This window comes from Rhinolophus sinicus, linkage group LG07 (assembly GCF_036562045.2).
Source record: "Rhinolophus sinicus isolate RSC01 linkage group LG07, ASM3656204v1, whole genome shotgun sequence".
NCBI classification, from domain to species: domain Eukaryota; kingdom Metazoa; phylum Chordata; class Mammalia; order Chiroptera; family Rhinolophidae; genus Rhinolophus; species Rhinolophus sinicus.
Window position 1 is genome coordinate 106,696,096 of NC_133757.1, and position 22,674 is coordinate 106,718,769.

Sequence of the window (22,674 nt, forward strand, 5' to 3'; positions counted from 1 at the left end):
TCAAAGTCTTCTCAAAAAGGTGGTGGCGGTAGGGGTGGGGGGAGGAAGTGGTTAAGATCAACTACTTCTCACGGTGCATCCCCAGTGCCCAGTACATGGCAGACCTCAAATAAAGAAATACACTTCTGTTAACTGAGAGAAAGGAAAGTCTACACTTAGGAAGTGTGAGAAGATTGACCCTAAGGAAAAATGAAGGAAACCCAATTCTAAGATTTGAAATTGGGAGAGCTTACTTAACAATGAGGTTTTATATACTCGTATCTTGACATGATCCGTCTACTAAGGATAAAAGGTGAATTAGTGACATGACCACATTCCTGTTTACAAAGATCGTAATTTAGCACAAGTGGATTCTGGGTGGCCACTGCATTTACACAGATGGCTTCTTTTATAACCGTAATCATCACATTGAGAAATACCTTCAGGACTCATGCAACGATCAAGTTCAGGTCCACCATTTATGTTGGAGGACGATCTGCCATGTGCAGAAATCTGCTGAAAGAGGAGAGTGACCATAATTTATCAGGAAAAATTTACAAATCTTTATATAATGAAAATGCTTAAAGAATATAAAAACATAATGATACAGAAATAGAGGCAATAATGCCTTTTGTTTCATCCCACCTTTCTCCCTATATACACCACATTAATGCATTTTTTTCCTTAGATGTAATATTTTCAATTAGGATTAGATATCAAGAAAATTGACAGTGTGTTACTCTCTTTGGTATTGTGTTAACTTTTGACCTCAATGAAATAAAGGGACTCCACGGCATCACAGCGGTACACGGTACTATGACTGGCAAAATAAAGCTCAGAACCACAGATCACTCCAAAAACTCAGCAATGAGTCGCCAGATCACCACAGCCAGCTCTGGGGCTGACTGCAAGGGGTCCCTGCTAAGGTTACACCCTTCTCAGAACTCCAGCCCCAGCCCCAGCCTGCATCACCTTCCACATCCTCCTGTGGATTCAGGGTTGAATGCAGCCCTGGCTCAACCCTCGTCTCTACAGACCCTCAGACAGCAGGAATGCCTCTTGAGCATCATGAGGATTTTCATTACTAGGAACCAGAGGGAAATAAAAGACAAAACTAAGAGGTAGGTTAAAACTTAACAAAAAGCTGAAGCTCCCTTTCTAACACAGTAATATCTCCAGTTCTTAAGCAAACTGAAAAATTCATATTATGAATATTATTCATATTAAGTGTATTATTCTGTAGGCTTACATAATTTTTTTTTAATCACCAAGGGCTCCTAGGCTTTCAAACTCAAACTCTTCTCTTTGATCTTTAATATCCTTTCTTCCTTCCAATTATTCCTTTCAGGCGCTTACAAGGTCAAAGGACCTACCAAATATTAAGAAGCATCGTCAACGTTTTTCGTACTGGTGTTCTTACACACTTGCTTCTGTGCCGAAATTACCCTGGTAGCTTCTGCCCCACAATGGCTGTGCCATCTTCGTTACTGCATGCCCCATATGCAGCATGGTGTCTGGAAACAGTACTCAATCATACTTGCCATATGAAAGCACAAATGACGCAGGTCCAGGGCAGGGAACCGCCCTTCCCAGAGTGCCCACAAGTCGGAGACACTGGGTCCATTCTTTTCTCATGAAGTAGAGAACTTCACAGATGCTGAGTTTGGTTCAAAACCCAGGACAGCCCAATACTTACAAACATTCCTCTGACCAGGATCATCCAGAAGTGCTCCGGGAATTACACATGAGCCTCAAGAATACGATACATGTAAAAATTGGGCTGTTTTCTCAGATTCCACGTCCAAAGAAAACCAGCAGCAGTGTGTCCTGGTAGGAAACCCAAGGCCACGGGAATGCAGTGCTGAGATACACGGAATCAGCTCCTGTCCTGTGTGGCAAACCCACTTCTCACAGGTTTTTGTCTCCTTCAGTCTGACCTGGCGAGTAGCTGTGTAGGAACATGAGTGGGTGTGTGGGTACCTTCCTGGCCACCCTCAGCCTGATGGAAATGCTGCACTCAGCTGAACCCCTGGCTCCCTAGAATTAAATCACTTTGCTTCCTCACTATACAAGATAATTGGTGGACAGTTTCTCAAAATTGAGCATTTTCATTTGCTTGCTTGTTTGTTTATTGCCACTGAAATCAAGGCAACTCCAATATAAGCAGGAGTCGATGCTAGAAGGTTTACAAGCTAGGCTGTTTGAAACCAAGGCCCACAGAGGGGACTTAAAGGGAAGCAGAAAAGAAAACCACAACATTCTCTACTCTGTCATCGTTTCCACAGCTCCCGGGCCCTCCTGGGGTTTCTCTTGGCACCTCATCAGAGACTCTTCAGTTACATTCAGTCTCACCCACTGCATGCATAATTGCCAGAGACACTTCCATAGGGATAGTTCTGATATCAGCCCGAGGATCCAAAAACCTCACTCAGTCCCCGTTACTAGCAGAATAACCCCCAAATCTCCAGTATGTCATTCAGGCCATGATTTGTCCCCTACCTGTATGCACAACTTGTTTCCCACCACTTAACATTTTCCATGTATTTTACACTTACATTAATTGAAACAATCTTTTTTTTTTTGAGAAGTTACTTAAACTTTCCAAGTCTTATTTTTAACTCTGAATATAGGAGACAGAAGCAGCACCCAGCTCAGAGATTTGCTCAAGACTTAAAATGAGCTCATACATGTAAAATCATTTAGCACAGTTGCTGACATGTAACACTAACACAGCATTAGTTATTCATATCTTTCCTTAAAACGTCTAACATAGAGCCTTGCCATGAGTGACTCACAACTGTTTTTGAATTGCTGAATTCAAAATACAATGGCTAGAAGAGATCTTTTTTAAATAATCCATTCCAAGTCTGTTCTTCTTCTAATCCAACCCTTCCTAGACTGACAATTGCTAGTCAAGGGAACATGAGATCCAAATTAAATTCATAGCCAAATTCTTAAAGCAGTAAAGATGAGAGGAGTCCCATTTTTTTGGAAAGTGGTGTCTTAAAAGATAAATGGGAAGATCCCTTTTGATCATGGCTCGCCCCGAGATGGCTGGTGGGGAGGTGGACTGTCAGTTCCCAGGGACAACAATGGATTGTGACCAGCTCACCTGCAGATCTAAATCCCACAGCCCAGTACGGGGCCGCCCCACACCTTCAGGTGGCAGCTGGCTGGTCACCTCCCAACACTTAGCCTGGAGACGTGTGCAGTGTGCAGGTCTCAGGCCCACTGCTGAGGTCCTAAGATCTACCTGGCTTTGTGCCGCCCTACCCCAAGCCTCTTGCTCAGCTTTTCCAGACATGGTGGCAGTCTTCTAACAAGTCCCTTTCTTGGGCTAATTTGAGTAAGTGCCAGTGTTCTGCCTGACTCAAGGGCTCGCAAAGAAGGAAGTCTGGGAAGGGGTTAAAAAAAAAAAGGCATTTTTACCTCCTTGTACATTTTCACATGGAAGGATGATTCCTCATAGGGTTGAGTTCCTGTGACCCACTGTAATGCTCCCAATGTTTATTTTGATTAAGCCCCACTCCCACCTATCCTGATTCCATGTACAGGCCAACAATTACAAACCCAGTTTGTGTTGGGATTCAGAGGTACAAAGAGCAAGGAAAGAGACCAGGAGACAGGGTCGGTAGGGGTGTGGGTTCCTTGGCCACTAAAAGAGAGCGGCAACTGGGCTGAAGCCTTGAACCTCAGAGGAGAGCATGGCCCCAGGAAACGGCCAGGGTGCAAGGCCACAGGGAAAGGCTATTTCATGTGTACCTGACAAAGGGTTCACTGTCACCAGGAAATGCAGCTTTCTTAGCAAAAAATGATGGCAAGGATATTTTCAAAACTCTCAAATGATTTTTAAAAAAGCGTTAAACCTCAAGCATTTTTTCAATAAAATCTATACTGAAATAACAGGAATGACTTACATCTAATTACCTATCCAAATATGTTCCTTTAATCAAAAACAAAGCTTTCATGAAGAAGTGGAAAACCTGAACAAATAAGGGGAATCATTTTATTCCAGCACAGCATAATAGACAGGGACATGAGCAGACACAGGGACAGTTTTCCTTTCTACCCTCACCAACAACCTGTGCTGCATTTCTAGAGGATACAAAGGTGAAGGGACAGGCTCATTACCGCAGGAAGCTTACAATGATAAGAGGAGGCATATGTGTGTACTTAAAACCCATCCGGTAAACCTCTACATTCCAGACTATGGTTCCTAAGGTTCTGATGGTTACAAACAACTCTGAGACCAGCGAGGGGGAGCCATTTTGCAAAGGCACCAATCTGCACTTGTACGCTTGCCTCACACAGCTAGTGAGTGATTCAGGTCATTTGACCTCCCAGGAATGAAGCTCAGCGCTCCAAGGGTACAAGAAAAGTATTCACCGAGATCTCTGGACAGATCCCTGGCAAATGTGAAGCAGCTATTATGAACTGTAAAGCAGTGTTCCCAGTGCCCTGGGAGACGTGCAGACAAAGCAATGAAAACCCAGGGGAGAACGCCATGACTACGAAATTCTCTCCGTTTACCAGGCACAATTTATGTATTTCCCTGTCCCTTGCAGGAGAATAATTCTCTTAGTGAAGCAAGGATTGAATTAGCACCAGAGAGATTCACATTTGGCATTCCTGATGAAACCTGTCCCATTTCTATTGTCTAAGAACTGTTATTAAAATCTCTGAAAATGCTAATGAGCTTTCATGCTGTGATCAGCAACTCTGATGCTGAGAGTGCATAAAGAAAGTGCCTAGACACTGCTCGTTAGTGACGTCCTCCTCAGTAAAGCATAAATGCATGACAGCGTCTGGGCTCTTTCAAGAGAGCTTCCATACTCACTAAGTGGCTCAAAAAGATGCGATTGTGTGCAGGGGCGGGGAGAAGAGGGGGACATACTTCCTGGCAAGGTCCTGATTGGTCAAGGAGAGAAGGTGATAAAAAGACTGTGGAGCTATTGCTGAGCATGTCCTCAGACTTCTGCACAGCTGCCCCACCCACCCGCTCCTCTGGCAGCAGCTCCATATTTCTGAGTAAGCAAGGAAGGGAAGGGCACAAGAACCCGATGCTGCTAAGAACTAAAAAAAAAAAAAAAAAAAAGGTCTTGAAAACAGAGCAGAAAATGCTATAAAGTGTTTTCAACAGCTAGCATCATTTAAAAAGGCATTCATGGCTAACTGAGTACATTTGATAAAAGGTAACAGTGTCCACTTTTAGCCAGGAAGTGAAAAGTTAAAAGTGTCCTATGTTAAATTTCTTTGATAAGTGGATTTTTACAATGTCTACAAAATAAAATTTAAAGAGAAACGCTAAGTACAGACACTAAAAATGTGTGGCATTTTGTTCAGAAATAGGCAATTCCTTCAAGAAGTAACAAAAATGGCTATATCAATGCATTATAGTATATTGCTGGTGACTTCTGAAGACACTGATGGATACTAGTTAGATTTTCCATGAAAGGAACAACTTGAATAGAATCTGGGAGATACTCTCAGGTAGTGAGTTGACTTTCCTGAATACAACTTTGAAAATACAACTATGATTCAATTTTTAAGTGGCCTACTGCAGGGTCAAACAGATTTTCTGTAAAGGGCTGGAGAGGAATGTTTTAGCCTTTGTGGGTCATATGGTCCCTGCCACAACTACTCAAATCTGCTGTTGTAACATGAAAGCAGCCACAGACCATATATAAACAAATGAGCATGGTTGTGTTCCAATAAAACTTTATTTAGAAAAACAGGCACCGGGCCAAATCGGGTCAGAGGCAAACCCCAGGTCTATAGGAACTTTGATGGGAAAGCTTTTCCTCCAACATAATTTGTATACTTTTAAACTCAGGAACAGAAAAATCCTCACATGATTGTTGTTGCTATAAAGCAGTTCTCTGTCCTTGGTTGTACATTAGGAAAGGTTGTACATACTGAAAAGATTTGAAAAATTCTATTGCCAGGTTGGGTGTAGGGCCCAGGACTCAGTATTTTTAAAGCTGTATAGAAGATCTAATGTATAGCCAAGGGTAAGAACCTCTATGGAGGAAGTTTCTGGCAGCAACTGTGATTAACTGTTCAGCTACCTTAATTCAAGTTTGCTCTGTCATTCATCCAATAATCTTAGCATTGCAAGTCAATTATAGCCAAAGAACAAATTTATCTTTATAAGAAAAGGGAAGACAACACTCATTACAATTTACTGAATACCTACTCTATGACACATCCTAAAATGCATACTTTATATCTTATGAATTAAATATTATCATCTCCATTGATTTGTGGGGGGAAAAAATAAACAAGAACTCAGAGAGGTTGCATAACTTGCACAAATGCCACAGCAAATGTGGAGTCAAAATTTAAACCCAGGTCTGACTCCAGAGAGCCCAGGAACTATTGGGCTAGTCTCACACTCTCCCCTTTCTAAGACCAGGAAGAGGGAAGTCTTTCAAGGCTCTGAAATTAACTAAGGGATGCTACCCAATACCAGACTCACTGATCAACCATGGTGTATTTAGAGCCTGCTTTCAGATCACAGAACTATAGTCACACTCCCGTAATTTAGTCATATAATATACAAATTAATAAACAAATTCACAGCCTTTCCTCATATAAAGAGAGCTTAAAGCTTAAATTTTTCTTTTAAAAGACCTCTGAAATATACTGAAGATTTTTTTTTAAATCAGTATACTAGATAGTCACTGTAGCTAGATTTGCTTCCATTATGATTTTTGTGGTTAAAAATTATACATAGATACACACATATATATGCATATAGCTACATATATATGTATACATATGTACATATGTGTACATATATACATATGTATACATATATATCTCAGAAACATCAATTCCACTCATAAGAAGGAAAGTATAAATTACGACAAATGCTGAATTAGACAGGCATTTAAAAACAGAAAGCTTTATCACCTTTATATTAGATTTGTGATCATTTACTCTGGAATACTTCAGCTTTAATAGTGAGATATGTGAACAATGAATCTGAATCCGCACCTAAGGGTTGATAGCACACAAAGTGGTCTTATCTGTAGCCATACCTTAGACTTGGTTTCATTTGGCAAAATTTGGCCCTTGAGACTCATGATTGGTTAATGGTGGTGAACAGTGATAACCAGAAGCCACTCCCTGTGCATGTACAAGGCTTAAGATAGCAGCCAGCTCAGCAGTCTATGCACGGGGCCGTGTGCAACCTGCTGACTTGTGCCTTTCTGTTCCCCTGAGTATTGCTGCCACCCCAGTTGAGTACGTGACCTGGCAAAACCAACACAGCATTTCAGCACATCCCTACGAGTAAGCCTTTCAAGCAAAGCGTTGGCTTATTGGATTTTCAGCAACAAATAAGTGGTATGGCCATGTCTACCTCCTAAAAATATCTACATGCTTTCACTGTGAGGTATCAATGATTTTTAGGACACCAGGGTGGTGGGAAAGGTGCCTGTCTCTTCAGTTCCAACTATGGAGGCTACCAGTGTGTTACCGGCACAGGCCGGTTCACTACGATAAGCTAGCTCGTAAGTCCCAAGTGCATCCAATTATTTCTAACACAATACAAAGAAGAATTTCTTGATACTACCACTTTCATGAATAAGGGGGCACTGAAGATGAATGTCTGTGGGTCATATTCAAATAAGGTTTCTACAACTGATCCTATTTATACACTGATTTGCTTAGCAAACTCCCTCCATCCCCACAAAGGTGTGCATCAGCCCCTTGAGTCACTTACCCACCAAATGCACCTATTTACTGAGCAGCTACAACGTGCAAAAAGCACTGTCCTCAGCATCTAAGACTCATTAAGATGATTTAGTTTGTTAGGGCACTGAAGTCTTCAAAACTGCTTAGTCCCTTTGTTGTTTGTTTATGTCAATAAAATTAATCACATTCAAAGATGAAGCCACCACCGACCATTTCTGGGGTAATAAAAAGGATATAAAAGTAGTCAGTCTCTTAGTACTGAAGATTATTAACTAGTTTTAAATACCAAAGAAAAGCCAAAGCTCCAGGGAAAAGCAAAAAACGTCTAAGGTCAGCAGCTACTGTGGATTTACATTTCACAGCTTCGAAAAGAAGTTTTGAAGTTCAGAAGGTCAAAGAGCTACATTTTAGCTCTGCCAATCAGTATGAGATACTACCAGCCCTTTCATCACACTTCACAAATCTGGAAAATCTTTCAGCACTAGCAGACCCAGGAGACATCATCAGATAAAATATCAGCACATCAGACAGTTTATAATCTCAAGATGTTGGATAATGTTCCAAACGTACTTTTTTGTTTCTTCTTTCAACCAACAAGTATGCTCCTGGAAGACAGCCTCTGGGCGTACACTTCTGCATCAAAATGTGAGACATTTTATCCCTCAGTGCCCACAGATGTGGCCCTGACTCTGAAACTTTAAGTTACTACAGCCTTGAAAGTCTTAAATTGGGACATGGATGATGAATTAAATCTCAGGGAAATGCTTTCTTCATCCATCTGGCAGCTGATGACACATTTAGGACTCTTTCTTGCCTATCTGTCCCAAAGAAAAGCTGTGCTTTAAGCACAGTAAATATTCCCATAGGGAAAGTTATCAGCTAGATCGAAGGGACTCGGAGGAGATTGGGCAGAAGAAACAGGAGATCATGGGCTGAGGTCAAAGAGGAAATAGAGGGTCAGGAAGACGGGGATTAAGAGTAGAAAACGTCAGTGGAGGTGGGATTCTAGGATTTGAAGGGGGGAGAAAAGAATGGGCAGGGAGTGATGGGTCTGGAGAACAAAAGGACTGGGAAGAACAAAGCAATAAAAATTGATGGGGAGACAGAGTTTTATGACCCTCAAAAAGGACATTGTACAGAAAGCCATTGAGGGAGCAGGGGCAGCCTAAGAAAGAAACTTTGAGTGGCTGAGAAAGAGATGAAAGCAGAGAGAAGGGGTGGGGTCACCAGCCTCCAAAATGGTTCCCAGGAGCCTCACCTCCTGATTTTCACACTTTTATATAGTCTCTTCCCATGTTGAACTGGGCTGATTCATGTGACTACTATGCTATTAAGGAAATGATGGTGTCTGACCTCCAAACTTCAAAACACCACACAATCTTGTGTCTGTCTCCACATGGAGGAGGCCGCGGAGCATGGAGGGAGCTCTGGGCTTCATTCTTCAAGGCTTGCTTCCTTATAACTGCACACTAGGGGGAACCATCTCTGCCTTGATCCTCTGGCCTACGTGGGCCAAAGATTGGTCTCGGTTACCCTTCATGTAACTGGGACAGATTGAAACATCCACAGAAAATTTTAATAACGAAGGAGGACCAAAGAAAAACAAACAAGAGTCCTGAAGAGCTATGCACCCTCCTGATACGATGCCTCCTCCCCAGGTGACTACTACCGTGAGTGGTCTCGCCCTTTAGGAAAGCCAGATTCCCTAAATCCATACAAAAGTGAAGCCCCGTTGTAATACTTAGGGACTAGGTTCTGGGGAAAAGGCCCGATGGGGAGCTGCCAGGTGGCCCTAGCATCTCATTTCATGACTTCTTGGTCTGTCTGTGCTGTCTCCAGTCATCTGATTACCAGGCTGGCCTAGCTTTCTCTCTGTGTCCAGAGGGCAATGGTTACAAGCAGGCGTGCGCTGTGTCACCATACTATCACAGTGTGGTTTCCATCACAGGCCGGCCGTGTAACATCGTCTCATATCCATGGACCCACGCATTTGCTGGGCCTGGAATACACTGTTTTCAACCTATGCCAATCTTGACAACCCGCAGCTTCATCGCTAGCTTCCAAAGAAAACCAACAACCCTACTCTACTGTGAACTTGGTCATTTTACTAAAGCTTTATGGAGTCAGACAGAAGTCCTGGGCACACAGTACAGAACATTTCACACTAGATACCTATTAGCACTGTCTTCCCCTAAGTCTCCCAGGAAGCGCTCTCAACAGGAGTTCTCGATCTTTCCAGCCCCCTTCATCCAGGCTCTCCCTCACTCCAGGATTGCCTTCTCCCTTTTCCCAACACTCCCTTCCTTGTTCCTTTCCTAATCTCTCAACCTGTTTTTTATTCAGAGCATTTGTGCAAATCTAAAGCCAGATACTCAGCAAGCAAACCACCCAGCACTCACCCTCCAGAAAGACTGACATAGCGTAGCTTTTCCATAACAATCACACAAGTTTCAGAGTCTGAAAGGGTCAGAGATCCCAACTGGCCATTGGGACCTTGGGTAAGTCACTTCATATCTCTGAATCGCAGTTTCTTCCTCTACAAAATGAAGACTAAACTAAAAGATCTGAGACCACTTCCCAGTTTTCACATTCAATGGTTTTAAGTAACTGTCTAGCAAAACGAAAACATTATAACTGAAGTATAGCTCACCCTCAAGTTTTCCTAACGTCTCTCAGATTTAGGTTTAAAGAACCTTAACTACTTGGTCACCACCGTATTTCTTACACTCCCATCCTGCAAAAATTATTCACAATGTGAAGAATGCTCTACTTCCTCTCCTGGCTTTGGTCCCGCCCCTCAGTAAACGCCATCTTTTATGAACGCATTTGCATGGAGCAGAGCAGAGTGGTCTTCCTCATAAGGGCTTTATTGAGAAAATGCTGAGTGCTTTTTGCGAGAGGAGGGCTGCTTTTGTACTCCTCCTCATTTTTCCAATGAGCAAACAAAAATGCCACCGACACTCTGTGGTCAGACATTAAACACCATAACATCACTCTATTTTCCTTTTCAGTTCTTTCAGTGTTCCCACCAAAACACCAAAACACAGAAATTGGCACAAGGTGGGGGCAGGGTTATGACAGAATATCATATTCTGCTTACCTTTCTTTGACTTAACTTGGCTTAATTTTCTGCTAAGTGAAAAAAATTAAAATAAAAAATCTTCCCAAAGCTGTGTCCTGGCAGCTTGAGAGACGTGGGTGTCAACTCCTGGCTTGGCTTGCTGGTATTTGTCAATTCTATGATTCTCTGGAAAAAGATTATCTATCCCCAAAGCCATTAAGCTTCTAACTAGTATAAATAGTGGTAAAAAGTTCCTGCATCCATTGTCAGACATTCCCTCTGAATTGATCTTAATAAGCTATTTTAAATGAAGGGGAAGGAAAAAGCATAGCACTAACACATGGCAATTATCTGTAATTCTCCATTGGTAATGTCACTGGAGAGAGAAAATAACACAAATGTGGACAGATGCTGACTAGAGCTTTACAATGACATCAAAATTAGGGTCTTTAGTACAGTAAGTGACGTGACTAAGTTGCAGTAGTTCAAAGGCAGGTTTTCATCCCAACAACAATATATACCACCGATTGTTGGGAACTGTAATGAGATTAAATTTCCACAAGGCATGATCCATGGGAATAGGCAGGGGGAGAGATGTTTTACACTGTGTCCTAAAAGCTTACCAGTGTGGCAGGGACTTGTTTAGCTGCTAATACTTAATGTCAAGTTTAGTGATTCTACACCAGCTTTAAAGTGGGAAGAAGAGAAATAGACTCCCCAGCCTCCTCAGTAGGTTTTCTGGCATCTTAAAAGAACTATAATTCTAGCATTTTTAGAAGTAATTTAAAAATCAAGCATCCTTATTTTACAGATGAGAAAAACAAAACCCAGAGGGGATCTCACAGCTGTTAGCAAAGCCCAGAGGCCTCGGTTATGGTGAGGAATGGGGTGAAGGGTCCTGGAAAGATCCCTGCTCTTCATTTTACTGACAGTCTCATTTCATTTCATCTCAGTTATCAACATTTCCCTTTATCTCTTCTGGCATCAGTAAGGAATCCTTGAGCATTTACTATGGGCCCTAGAACTCAGTGTGCTAAATGCTGGGGTTTCTGTAATGATTAACACACACCTAGGATAATGAGAACAATTACTCCAATGTCTCAGCAACAATACAAATTATCACGCTTTTAAAATTTTATGAATCTTCACTCCAGAAATGGGAGTGACCTTATGAGATTTGCACACGTGTGGGAAGGAGTGTGCATACACTCTCAGCATTAAGCAGCGGCTACGGACCTCGTGGCAACAACAAAAAGGGACAATCTTGGGTTTGGAATGGAAGATGGACTAGGAAGAAAGATGGCAGCCCAGGTTACCAATGAATAGCAAAGAGGAAAATGACCAAGACCCAGGGTAAGCAGGGACTAAAGTAACTGCCCTTCAGCCACGTGCAGCCCTGGGCCAAGGGTCAAGGATCCCAGCCCTGCCTGCCCAGAGCAGTGGCCAGGAGGAGAAATCCCAATGACCTTTGCAGTGGCTCCCTGAAAAGTGCCTGACGGGTTTGCCCTAGGTTAACAATTACCAGCAACTAGGAGCCACTTGCTTTCACTTTAACAAATGATGAACCAACTTGAACTAGAAAAGAAGTGAATCAACTTGAATTATTTTTACTTTAGTTCTCTTGAAAGTCACTCAAATTAAAAACAGTGCACCTCCCATCTATTCTGGGGAAAATAAGTTGGGAAAGGAAAGCTGGAAACACTTAGTTTATTAGTGAATTTTAATTTATATAACTTTTTTGGAATTGACAATTAAGAATTCCATTAAAATCCTATTATGAACTGACCTAAGCCAATTTAGCACTTCAGAAAACCCCTGGTTCTTATAAATGTAAGAACCTTCCAGCACTCAGAGGTAGGTGAGAGCTACGTACTCCAAATCCCACACTTACTACCAGCCTCAGTCCAAATCCTGCCAATGTACATGAGCAAGGAGGCACAAAAAACAGACAATCTGTCCTTTTGGGGGGTTATTTCTCTTTTTTGATCTCAGGTACTTAGAGGGGAACCACGCAAGTTCACTCTGTGGTAGACACAATAGTCTCAGGGCAGGACAAGCAAATTTTCGATTCAGGTGGAGGATAGAACCCTTTGATAAGTGGGGGTGAGGGGAGGCGCGGACTCAAGGCTCTGAAGGGGTCAGGATGCCATGCTTGCCAGGTTCTCGAGGTTCTCATTCCTCATTCACTCAAAAGTGGTGGGGCTCTTACTATTCATTTTGCTAATGAAAAATATTTCAAAATCCTTTAGGTCAAGAAAACCACTCAGATGATATCTGAAATGTTTAGGCCACCCATTTTGGAGAATGTATTCCTAATGAAGGTATTTCCATGGTCAACCAAACATGCCAAGAGAAAGTTAATGTACACCTACATACATGGATGGCATTGTTTCTACTTCAGTATTCTTAGAGCTCGTTACCTAAAGACAATCTGCTTGTTTCTACAGAAGAAAACTGTCCATCTTTCACCCTAATCATTTACTGCTATTTCACCAGGTGCATTTTCTCTTATAAATTTAAATTGTTGAGAGCTAAAGCAAATCAAGTTTCTTGAAATTTTGCAAATTTAGTTTTGCTCATCGTTCTTCTCCCTATTAGGTCAAATGCCTATTAAACCAACTGCTAATCATGTTAAGTTACTGTTTATATTTTCAGGACATCACATTCAAAACCTAAGATTTATTTCTAGGTTAAACACCAAAATGAACATATTGTTCTTGTGTTACTAGTTGTGTATGTAAGTGTTATACTAGTATTCCACTCTATTTTAGACTTTCACAAAGTCAAATCCTGTCGGCAATATTAAAGCCATGATTCAAAATGAGATTTTTAAAAGAAGAATCAGAGTTCTCCAAGGCTTTGTCATTGCAAATCACTTTGCTAATAACAGGAAAACTACTACTGGTAGTATTTTACTTCATTATATTCAATCCTGACCACAATCTTATATTCCCATTTTAGAAAAGGGAACACTTCAGCTCAGAAGAGTTCATTGAATTGGCCAAAATGACAAGATGAAAGAGGATGCAGGATTCAAAGCCAGGTCTTCCATTTTTTATTTGTTACTATACCCAAGCCCCTGAACAAATTAAACTACTGAAGTATACAGCTCAAAACAACAAAATCACACAACCATGCCACGTATGCTATTTCATACCTTTAATCCTCTGAAGCTTCCTGGGCTAGATGGAGAGGAACTGGAGGATTTCGTAGATTTAGGAGTAGAAAGCTGGCTGCTGGGAGTTCCGTTAACTGACCAGGAGACAACAAAGGAGACAGAGATCATTAAAACACAAAACAACCCGATTGTGTCAAAACACGACGCACATGCACAACATAGTTCCAATGAAGCTTCGACTCATTTCAAGCTCAAAGCAGATGGCAAATCAGCAAAAAGAAAAAATAATGTATATTATTATATTCAAGACAAGGTATCAGACAAATAAGGAGTGAAACGGGGATTATTTTTCAATAACAGCTTTCCAGCAGTGACAGAAACAAAGATAGAAAACATTATGGAACTAGGGATGTGAAGAAGAACTTGTCCATAAATCCTGCCTATCAGTAAGGGTAGAAAAATGAATGGCTATTATATTTGTAATGCTTTACTACGGAGACTGTCCCATAACCTCCAACATTCACTACCTTGGTATATACCAACCTGAATAACCAAGACATTCTGTGGTTCTCCCAAATCAATTCCAACATAAGCCAAGTAAATTTCTGAAGGACATTCTTAATGGAATGGGAAAATTCATGGTTATTTTCCTTGTAATGTCTATTTGTTTGTTTGGAGGCCATAAAAGACACTCTTCAACTTTATTTTTCCCTAGACTAGTTATTTCTAATTCCTCCCATTGTCTTTACAGCTAATTTCCCCCCTTATTTAGCAATCTTGATGGTTTTTTTGAATACACCCTCCTACAAACTTCCATACACTTCTTAGGTTGAAGGGTTAATTTTAGAGCCTATGCTAGAAGAGTGTGGCCACTGCTATTTTGAGGGGACAGGTAATCTGCACTCTATATTACAGAATGCCCTTCAAATATTTCAGTATGACTCCTGCTTATTTCTAATTGTATCACCCGGATCCACTTCTGCTTTATTTCACAAAGCTGGTAGTTAACATCTAGTATTGGTGTGATTTTTTTTCTCTTCTAAGAAGTATTAGTAATCCCTTTCATCATGAATCCTCAATGCTTTTGCCCAAAGTAGATGAAAACTGCCATTCATCTCTATAGAAAGAAAAGCAAAGTCCATTTCCTTTTTTTCTAAATATGAGAGAACAGACAACTATTATTTTAAATGATGCTAATAAGTATCAAAAGCAAAATACAGAGATAAGGTCCTAAATAGATGATTGAAAAAAGTAAGCACCACTCTTTGCGTGGAGGCAGAAGTTCTGGGTCAACTATTTTGTGATTAGATGTGTCATTTGCAAAGAGGGGTATCTGGGTCTATGACATCACGTTTGTTTATAGTATCACTCATTGAAAAAGTCAGCAAAGATGAAAATGTTTTCTAGTTATTTTTAAATTATGAAACTTCAATTTTTCTAATTCAAATATGGTCTCAGTAAAAATTGTGGGGTACTGGAATACGATGATTTTCTTTTTTAAATTTTTTATTGGGGAATCTTGGGAACAGTGTGTTTCTCCAGGGAAAAATCAGCTCCAAGTCATTGTCCTTCAATCTAGTTGTGGAGGGCGTAGCTCACTGGCCCATGTGGGAATCAAACCGGCAAACCTGTTGTTCAGAGCTCGCACTCTAACCAACAGAGCCACCCGGCTGCCCGGAAGATTTTCTTGAATCATTTTCTAAGCGTTCCAAATTCAAGTTAAAAACATGTATACTCGTACACTTATTAGACTGTGTTATGAAGCAGTTGGTCTGTAAGACAAATGTGGCTATGAAACCTGTTTTGAGTTCAGTATGTTCATTTCTGTCTTACGAACTCCAGGAGACAAAATTGGAATCATCTTAATACCTGATTCTTGAACCACTCTCCCCACTTTTATTTAGTTATTTTACTACATAATAAGTATCTGTAAACCTATCACTACAACAAAAGCTACGAATCTGACAAAAATCTACAACTTCCCTATGGTAAGCTCAGTTCAGTGTGTTTATGCAAATTTTGTATTGTATTAGCTTTTCCAGTGTTTGAGAATCTTTACAGGAAGCACAGTATGATTTGAAAGAAGCTTAACAGCAGAGAAATGCTTTCAGTTAAAAATATTCATATCAGCAATATGTTCAGAAAGAGAAAGTATCGGGCCTATTCATCCCAGGATAGGGAGGAAGGTGAGAACAAAAGAGTATCATGGCTTCTATGGTCATTTTCATACTACCAACGTTAGCCTTTCGCAATAATAGAACATTTTCCAAGATTCACTAGACAACAAATCCCTTGAGGCAATGTGCCTCCTCCATCCCTCAGGGGTGTGATGACATACAGGGGTGCGATCGCCGGACAATGCCTGGTTCTCTAATACATAGGGAGGCTGAAGCATTTCGTACTGCACAGATGTACACTGGTACCAGCCCGATACAGTCATGAAAATGGAGCAAAGGAAACAGAAATGTGGCAAAACACAAAAACAAAAACCCAGCAGAGCAACAAAGCCATTATCACCATGGCTCACCTGGGGATTTGGCTGTCGAGTAGGCACTGGAATAGGGACCAGCCCTCTTTACTGTCCACAGTATATACAGAGGAGGGGGAGACAGTAAGGAGAGTGATTATTCAGCAGGTCTAGCGTGTCTACAGAAAGAAGAGCTCAACAGCCCGACCTAAACAAGGTAGGGTAGGTCCTGCAAGGGAAAGCTGTGCAAAGTAGAAGGACCCCCAAACACAAGGCTTTTTTACACAGTCTGATGCTTGAGAGTCTTTTCTCCTATCACATATCCTAGATTTCCCACATGTAAAATGATGGTTTTTCACAATCCTTTCCTTCAGGGGAAATGATATGAGCAAAATTATTTATAACTATACTAGAAACGAACCTTGTAAAATCAATAATATCAAGACATTTGTGGATGTTTTCAATTTTTTAAATGCCCAAACAGTCAAAATTATGACAAATTTATAGACCTTGGACTTGAAAGAAATTTAATTACAGGTCAGTATGACTCTTAAGTAAAGTACTTCTTTCCAACAATAATCATTGTTACTATTCAATTGTTTGATAAAGGAAAGGCCTGTGGAAACCTATCAAGTAAATATATTATTGCACTAGGTGTGGATGTGGATGTTTTAAACCATAAGAAAATATCTACAACCATATAACACCAAATTTAAAATGCAGTACACAGTGGTCGAATTGTGAAATACTTCCATGTAAATATCAGAAGAATCTAGATAATAAGGTTGTTCTTGAGAAAATGTGTCAGAACAAAACAAACGAGCTTCTTAGGCAACTTATTACAACTTTGAGAAACAGACTTAAATTTCTGGTTTAATAAATCATGTCATCTATATGTTGTTCTAGAACCTGGCTGCATAGTAGCATGGGAAAACCACGAGTTCACAATAATTAAAGAAAATTGCAGGAGAACGCTATGTGACCATCCATTCCGTTTCCATTGCCTACCTGAAGCTGGTGATTTGCTGCGTCGAGAGGGCCCAGGGCTTTTGGATCCCGAGTACTTAGCTGAGGAGCGAGAATACGATGACTTCAAGACACGGCATTCTAGAAAGGAAGACAGTGAGTTTAGCGGACCTGGTTTAATACTCACCAAGGGAGGATTGCATGGGAGAGCAGCTTACTACCTAGAGCCATTACCTGATTGTATTTCTACTGCTGTGAAACAGTTTAAATATACAAAACCACCACCCCAAAGTCCACCTGAGGTTATCTTCAATTAGGCTTCCTACACATCTTGCGACATTACCTCATTGTTCCACATGGATAGAGGAATCCCAATGTTCTAAATTGATTCACACACACACACACACACACACACACACACACCTGAATCTAAACATGTGCAACTTTTTTTAGTCAGTAGCTTTCATAGGCAAAGGCCTCACTTTTATTATGCTCTAGTCTTTATCAAGTGTTGAAAAGGTAGGTAGGACCTTTTTATTTATAATTTATAAATTGTAATTTATAAACTCCTTACTGTTTTATTTCCATTTTTCCAAAGTGTGGAGCATCAAAAACAAGGAAACTAGTTTTAAATAATAACTCAGGTCTTCCTATAAATCAAATAAAATAGAGTTTAGAGTATCGGAGCTAATTGCAGCTAAAATATTCATTTCTAATTTGAATAATTAAGAACATGGGTTTAAAAATCATGCAGATTTTGGCTGAATCACAGATTTGACATTGCTAATGGGAGATGTTGGTTAGGCCTGAGACTCAGTCTTTCCTCTATGAAACTGGGATAAGAAAAAAATCTACTTCTTGGCTTCTTATAAGAATTAAATTAGATAACATACTATCTGTAACTTACTTTAAAATACTTCAATTTACACAGGAAGATTAAAATGTGGATTGGTTTCAATGTATACCTCTGGGGCAATAAATTAACATATGAAGTACACTAATCAGGAAAATACACACCACGGGAGGGTAGTTAGTATTTGAAAGACTCTAATCAAAACCTTACACAGAGGGGGCTGTAGCAACTTCAGTTTCTTTAATTAGCATTATGGATGTTACAAAGTATTCCATTGTTGAAAGGAGTGGTTTGTGGATTTGGTAGAAACATCCTTAAGGCACTGCCACTCTCTTCCCAACAGGACGGGTCAGTCCACAGAGCCAATAGGAGAACGTCATGGTTACATCCTAGGTTGAGGAATCTGTGCAAGTCCTTCCTGCAGCTCTTAGAAGAGGATTTTGTTACTTGATTTAAGACTAGATTCGCTGATTTCAATGTATCTTTAATACAAGATGTCAGAAACGTAAAAGGACAGAGGTGGGATTTCATCAAGAGTATAAAACAAGTTAAATAACAGATTTTTTTTTTTTTTTTTTTTTTAAAAAGCTCTGCCTACTAAATGTACCTATGGCAGAATTAAGTCTGAGACTTGACTTCATTGGAAAATTTTATGACCTGATGGTGGTGGTATGATAACATTAACAATAGCAATAGCATATACCATGTAACAGGTACCCTTCTAACTGCTTTACATATACTAACTCATTTAATCCTCACAAAATGTTATGAAACAGTCATAATTATTATCCCCAGCTTGCAAGAGGTTAAGTAACAAGCAACTGAGAGAGAAGAAATCAGTAGCTTTCACCTGTCTCTACTGGAGTCTATTGATAGCCAACAACAACAAAAACTATGAATGATCCAACAAGCCGAGGTCAATTTACAACACACAATGTGAACTGAGTACAATGCCTGGTACACACATAGTAAGTGCTCAATAAATGTTTCATTATTGCTGTTGTTGTTATCCAAACGAACTTTACAACCTAGAACATTTCATTGTTGAAAGTTTCAGTGTCTCAACACTCAAAATGACCAAGGTCGACATCAAAGAAATACTATGAAATGAAATTATGCTAACATCAAGAAAGATGTAAAATACAGAAAGACGTAAACACATGTTTCAGTCAACCTTAACCATCCATGAGAACAGGGGAGAACATTACACGGAGAATACAAAAGGACATCACCTGCAATTCTTTAGGGACTTTCCAGAGACATTACCAGTTTAAAGCAGGACCAGTCCAATAGACTAGAAGACAGTACAGAAACACTCAAAGAAATCTGGCAACAGTGAAAACGAAAAACAAAAAAAGTAGATAAATGAACCCCAAGCACAAAGTAGATCAATTACGCCAAGGGAACTGACTTAGTGTAACAGGAAAGAAGTACACAAGGGAGTTTGGTACAGTAGAATGTATCATCTTCAATTTTTTTAAAAGTCTAGATGGATCATGTTTATTTGGTCACATATTTCTCTAATTCTGGGCTGTTAGAATCACCACAACTGGAAGGGTTCTACCATCAGGCTAGATTTTTGAAAAACCAACTATCCTTATTCATGAAATTAAAGAGTGAGATTGTATTTCAAACATCCCTCTTTTCTGTGAAATGTTGTATCGGTATGATTTTACCTTATTTAAAGATGCAATTGACTTTATCAGCTACAATGATCACTGTTACTATGAGAGGTTTAAATTAATTCAAGACAGCAGAGTAAAGCAATATTCCCAGAATCAAACACATTTGAAATCACTGAGGTTATTGCTAAGTAGTTAAAAATTCCATACATTGGCTAAAATCAATAAAAGGGATTGTCTTATCCCATCCATGAAAATAGCTTTTTTTCCTGGCTATATAAACAATGCATGTTATTTTTTTTAAATTGCAAACAGAACAACGAGGTAAAAAGAGACCTGAGGCAATCACTATTAGCAATTTAGTTATTATCCTCTTGTGTATCTCTTTATTGACATGGAAAATGTACAACTAACTGCTTCAGGTTCAACACTGGCCATATAATGAAGGTGGTACAGCCAGCCTCCATTCTGAAAGATGGCAGGGAATTCATTTCAGAAGCAAAACAATGCAGTAAAAAGAGAGGCAACCAAATGGCTAAAAAATGAAAACTACTGAACTGCTGAATTCATTCCTTGTTATGACTAAATACTTTCATCCATTAAAAAGGAGTACTGTCGGTGCCATCTTCCCTCAACACGCCAGACCCCTTACATACACCCAGTGACAAAATCCCAGCCTCCGTTATCGAGTCACAAGGATGGTCCACGAACTGCCTTACCACTGTGATCCAGGACAAAGTCATCTTGGGCGTAACGGAATTTCTCAGGTCCACATGCAATAAAAACATCGTCATCACCGAAAAAGTCTTGCAGACAAGTAACCTAAAAAAAAAAAAAAAAAAATCATATCCAAGAAATAAATTAGAAACATTAGAAGTGAAATAAAAAGTCAGCAAAACCAAATATATTTTCAAGCCTCTCCTATAACATTAAGTTGGAACGTAAGGCTGTTTAACATCACATTTCCAAGCGTTTTACTCTTCACAAAGCCCTTGCACACAGTGTCTCCTGACCTCAGAACAACAGAATGAGCCGCTCGTAGCTGGTATCAACATTCCTGTCTTGCAGGTGCAGTCAACGAGTGCACAAAAGGTAAAGCGATGTTTTCCAGGTTTCGGATTCATGGGCGGCAAAGCTGGAGTTGCTGGGTCTCTGCTCTCAGTTTTAGTGTTCTTCACTACTCTGCCCTTCCTTATCCTCCTAGCAACTCCACTTCCCAGCCATGGCACTTTGGGCATGACTTCTCCGTACCTCTGGTACAGTTCACCTTTGGTTGTTTTCAGGATTCATGTATGAAAACTGCTTCCAATGGGTGGCAGGCATGTAAATACAGTCGTCCCTCCTCACCCTTGGGGATACATTCCAAGACCACCAGGAGATACCTGAAACCATGAATAATACCCAACCCAATGTATACCATGTTATTTCCTATACCTACATACCTTTTCACTTAAAGGAAGCACTTTACAGCTTCTCTTTGGCACATCCAAATTGCCAGCATCTCTACTCTTGTGCTTTGGAGCCATCATGAAGTAAAGTAGGGGTTACTTGAGCACAAGTAGTGCAATGCCAGGACAGTCACCTGATAACCGAGATGCCACTAAGTGACTAATGGGCTGGAGCGTATGCAGCTCGGAGGTGAGGGATGAAGCAGGGCAGTGCAGGATTTCATCACGCTACTCAGAAGGTAACGCAATTCAAAATTTATGAATTGTTTCTGGAATTTTCCATTTCATATTTTTGGACTGCAGTTGACCACACATAACAGAAATTGCAAAAAAGGGAAACCTTGGATAAGGGGCGACTACTGAACCCAGTGTGTTAGTTAGCGCTTATCTCCATCACCACCACCATCACTAAAACCAGAGGAAGATTAGCCACAAAGGTGACAGGCGTAAGCATCAGGGTCCTTCCAAGGCCTTGTACCTGAAAGTGCACTCTTAATTTCATGTTCTTTTCTCATAAAGCTTCCCCCCCACCCGCCACCATACTGTATCAGCTTCAGATCCCACAGAACCCAGGTCCAACCCAGGGAGCATTCACCCGTTCATCCCAGTGGTGACAGAAGAACCATCTTCCAGGACTTTGGAGGTAGAGAGGCTCCGCTTTTTGCCTGTCTGTCAATGGGCTATCTGATTTCTTTTTTCAAAAGCACTCCTTTTCCAATAAAAAATAATAATAATAATAATAATAATACAGTTTTTAAACAACCAGTGCTCTAGTACTTGGAGGACTGGGCAAGGACAATAATTCCTTAAGTCTTCCTGACACTTTTAGCTTTTTATTGGGGGAAAAGAATCTCACCATAGAGTTTGAAAACAATGCTCTAGAGAAACGACAGTGAACTGCATGCACTAAGTGGAGCGGGTGTGGATTCTGCTCGTTCATTCCAGTTCTCATCAAGCTAGACGCAGCTTCTGTTAACGCCACTGAAACTTGGCTCAGGCCGCAGTGTCTGACGCTTTCCAGAGTGTTTCAGTCAGTCTGAGATGCTATAACACACTACCATAGGCTGGGTGGCTTCAACAACAGAAATGTATTTCTCACAGCTCTGGATGCTGGAAACCCAAGACCAGCCTGGCAGCACGGTCGGATTTAACAGGCATTTTAGGGGGACACACACATGCAGTCGACCACAGAAGAATCCCAGTTTTCACCTTTTCTGTTCAAGCTGTTCCTCTTCCTCCGAGGTGGTGACCGCGTGTACCCCTTCATCCATTCAAGGATCCGGGGAAGTCACCCTTTTCTCCTGTCTTTCTCAACCTCTCACATCATTTTCACTTCTTACATGGCTCTCCAGCATTTCTATACCTACTCTTCGATTCACCTCTCACTTTCTCTTGCCCAGACTCCTGCCATTGTCCAGTAACTTCCAGGCTTCACTGCTCCCCCAGTCGCAGGCTTCAC

At 40.6% G+C, this 22,674-nt stretch overlaps 1 protein-coding gene across 8 annotated transcripts in view; it reads right to left on the reverse strand.

Moving 5' to 3' along the window:
• Positions 1 to 22,674, reverse strand: part of DCLK2 (doublecortin like kinase 2) — a 133,037-nt gene that overhangs the window by 30,623 nt on the left and 79,740 nt on the right. For 2 of the 8 annotated variants that reach the window (XR_002136642.2, XM_019722939.2), the window contains exons 4-8: positions 20,487 to 20,589; positions 17,335 to 17,433; positions 16,387 to 16,437; positions 13,899 to 13,993; positions 420 to 495 (exon numbers count right to left, since the gene is read on the reverse strand). Coding sequence is in view for 6 of the 8 variants with exons in the window: in XM_019722939.2 (XP_019578498.2) it covers positions 420 to 495; positions 13,899 to 13,993; positions 16,387 to 16,437; positions 17,335 to 17,433; positions 20,487 to 20,589 (424 nt within the window). In the remaining 2 variants the exon portion in view is untranslated. The remainder of the gene's footprint in view (positions 1 to 419; positions 496 to 13,898; positions 13,994 to 16,386; positions 16,438 to 17,334; positions 17,434 to 20,486; positions 20,590 to 22,674) is intronic. The other 6 variants (XM_074338451.1, XM_019722946.2, XR_012498191.1 and 3 more) reach the window with 3 other exon arrangements.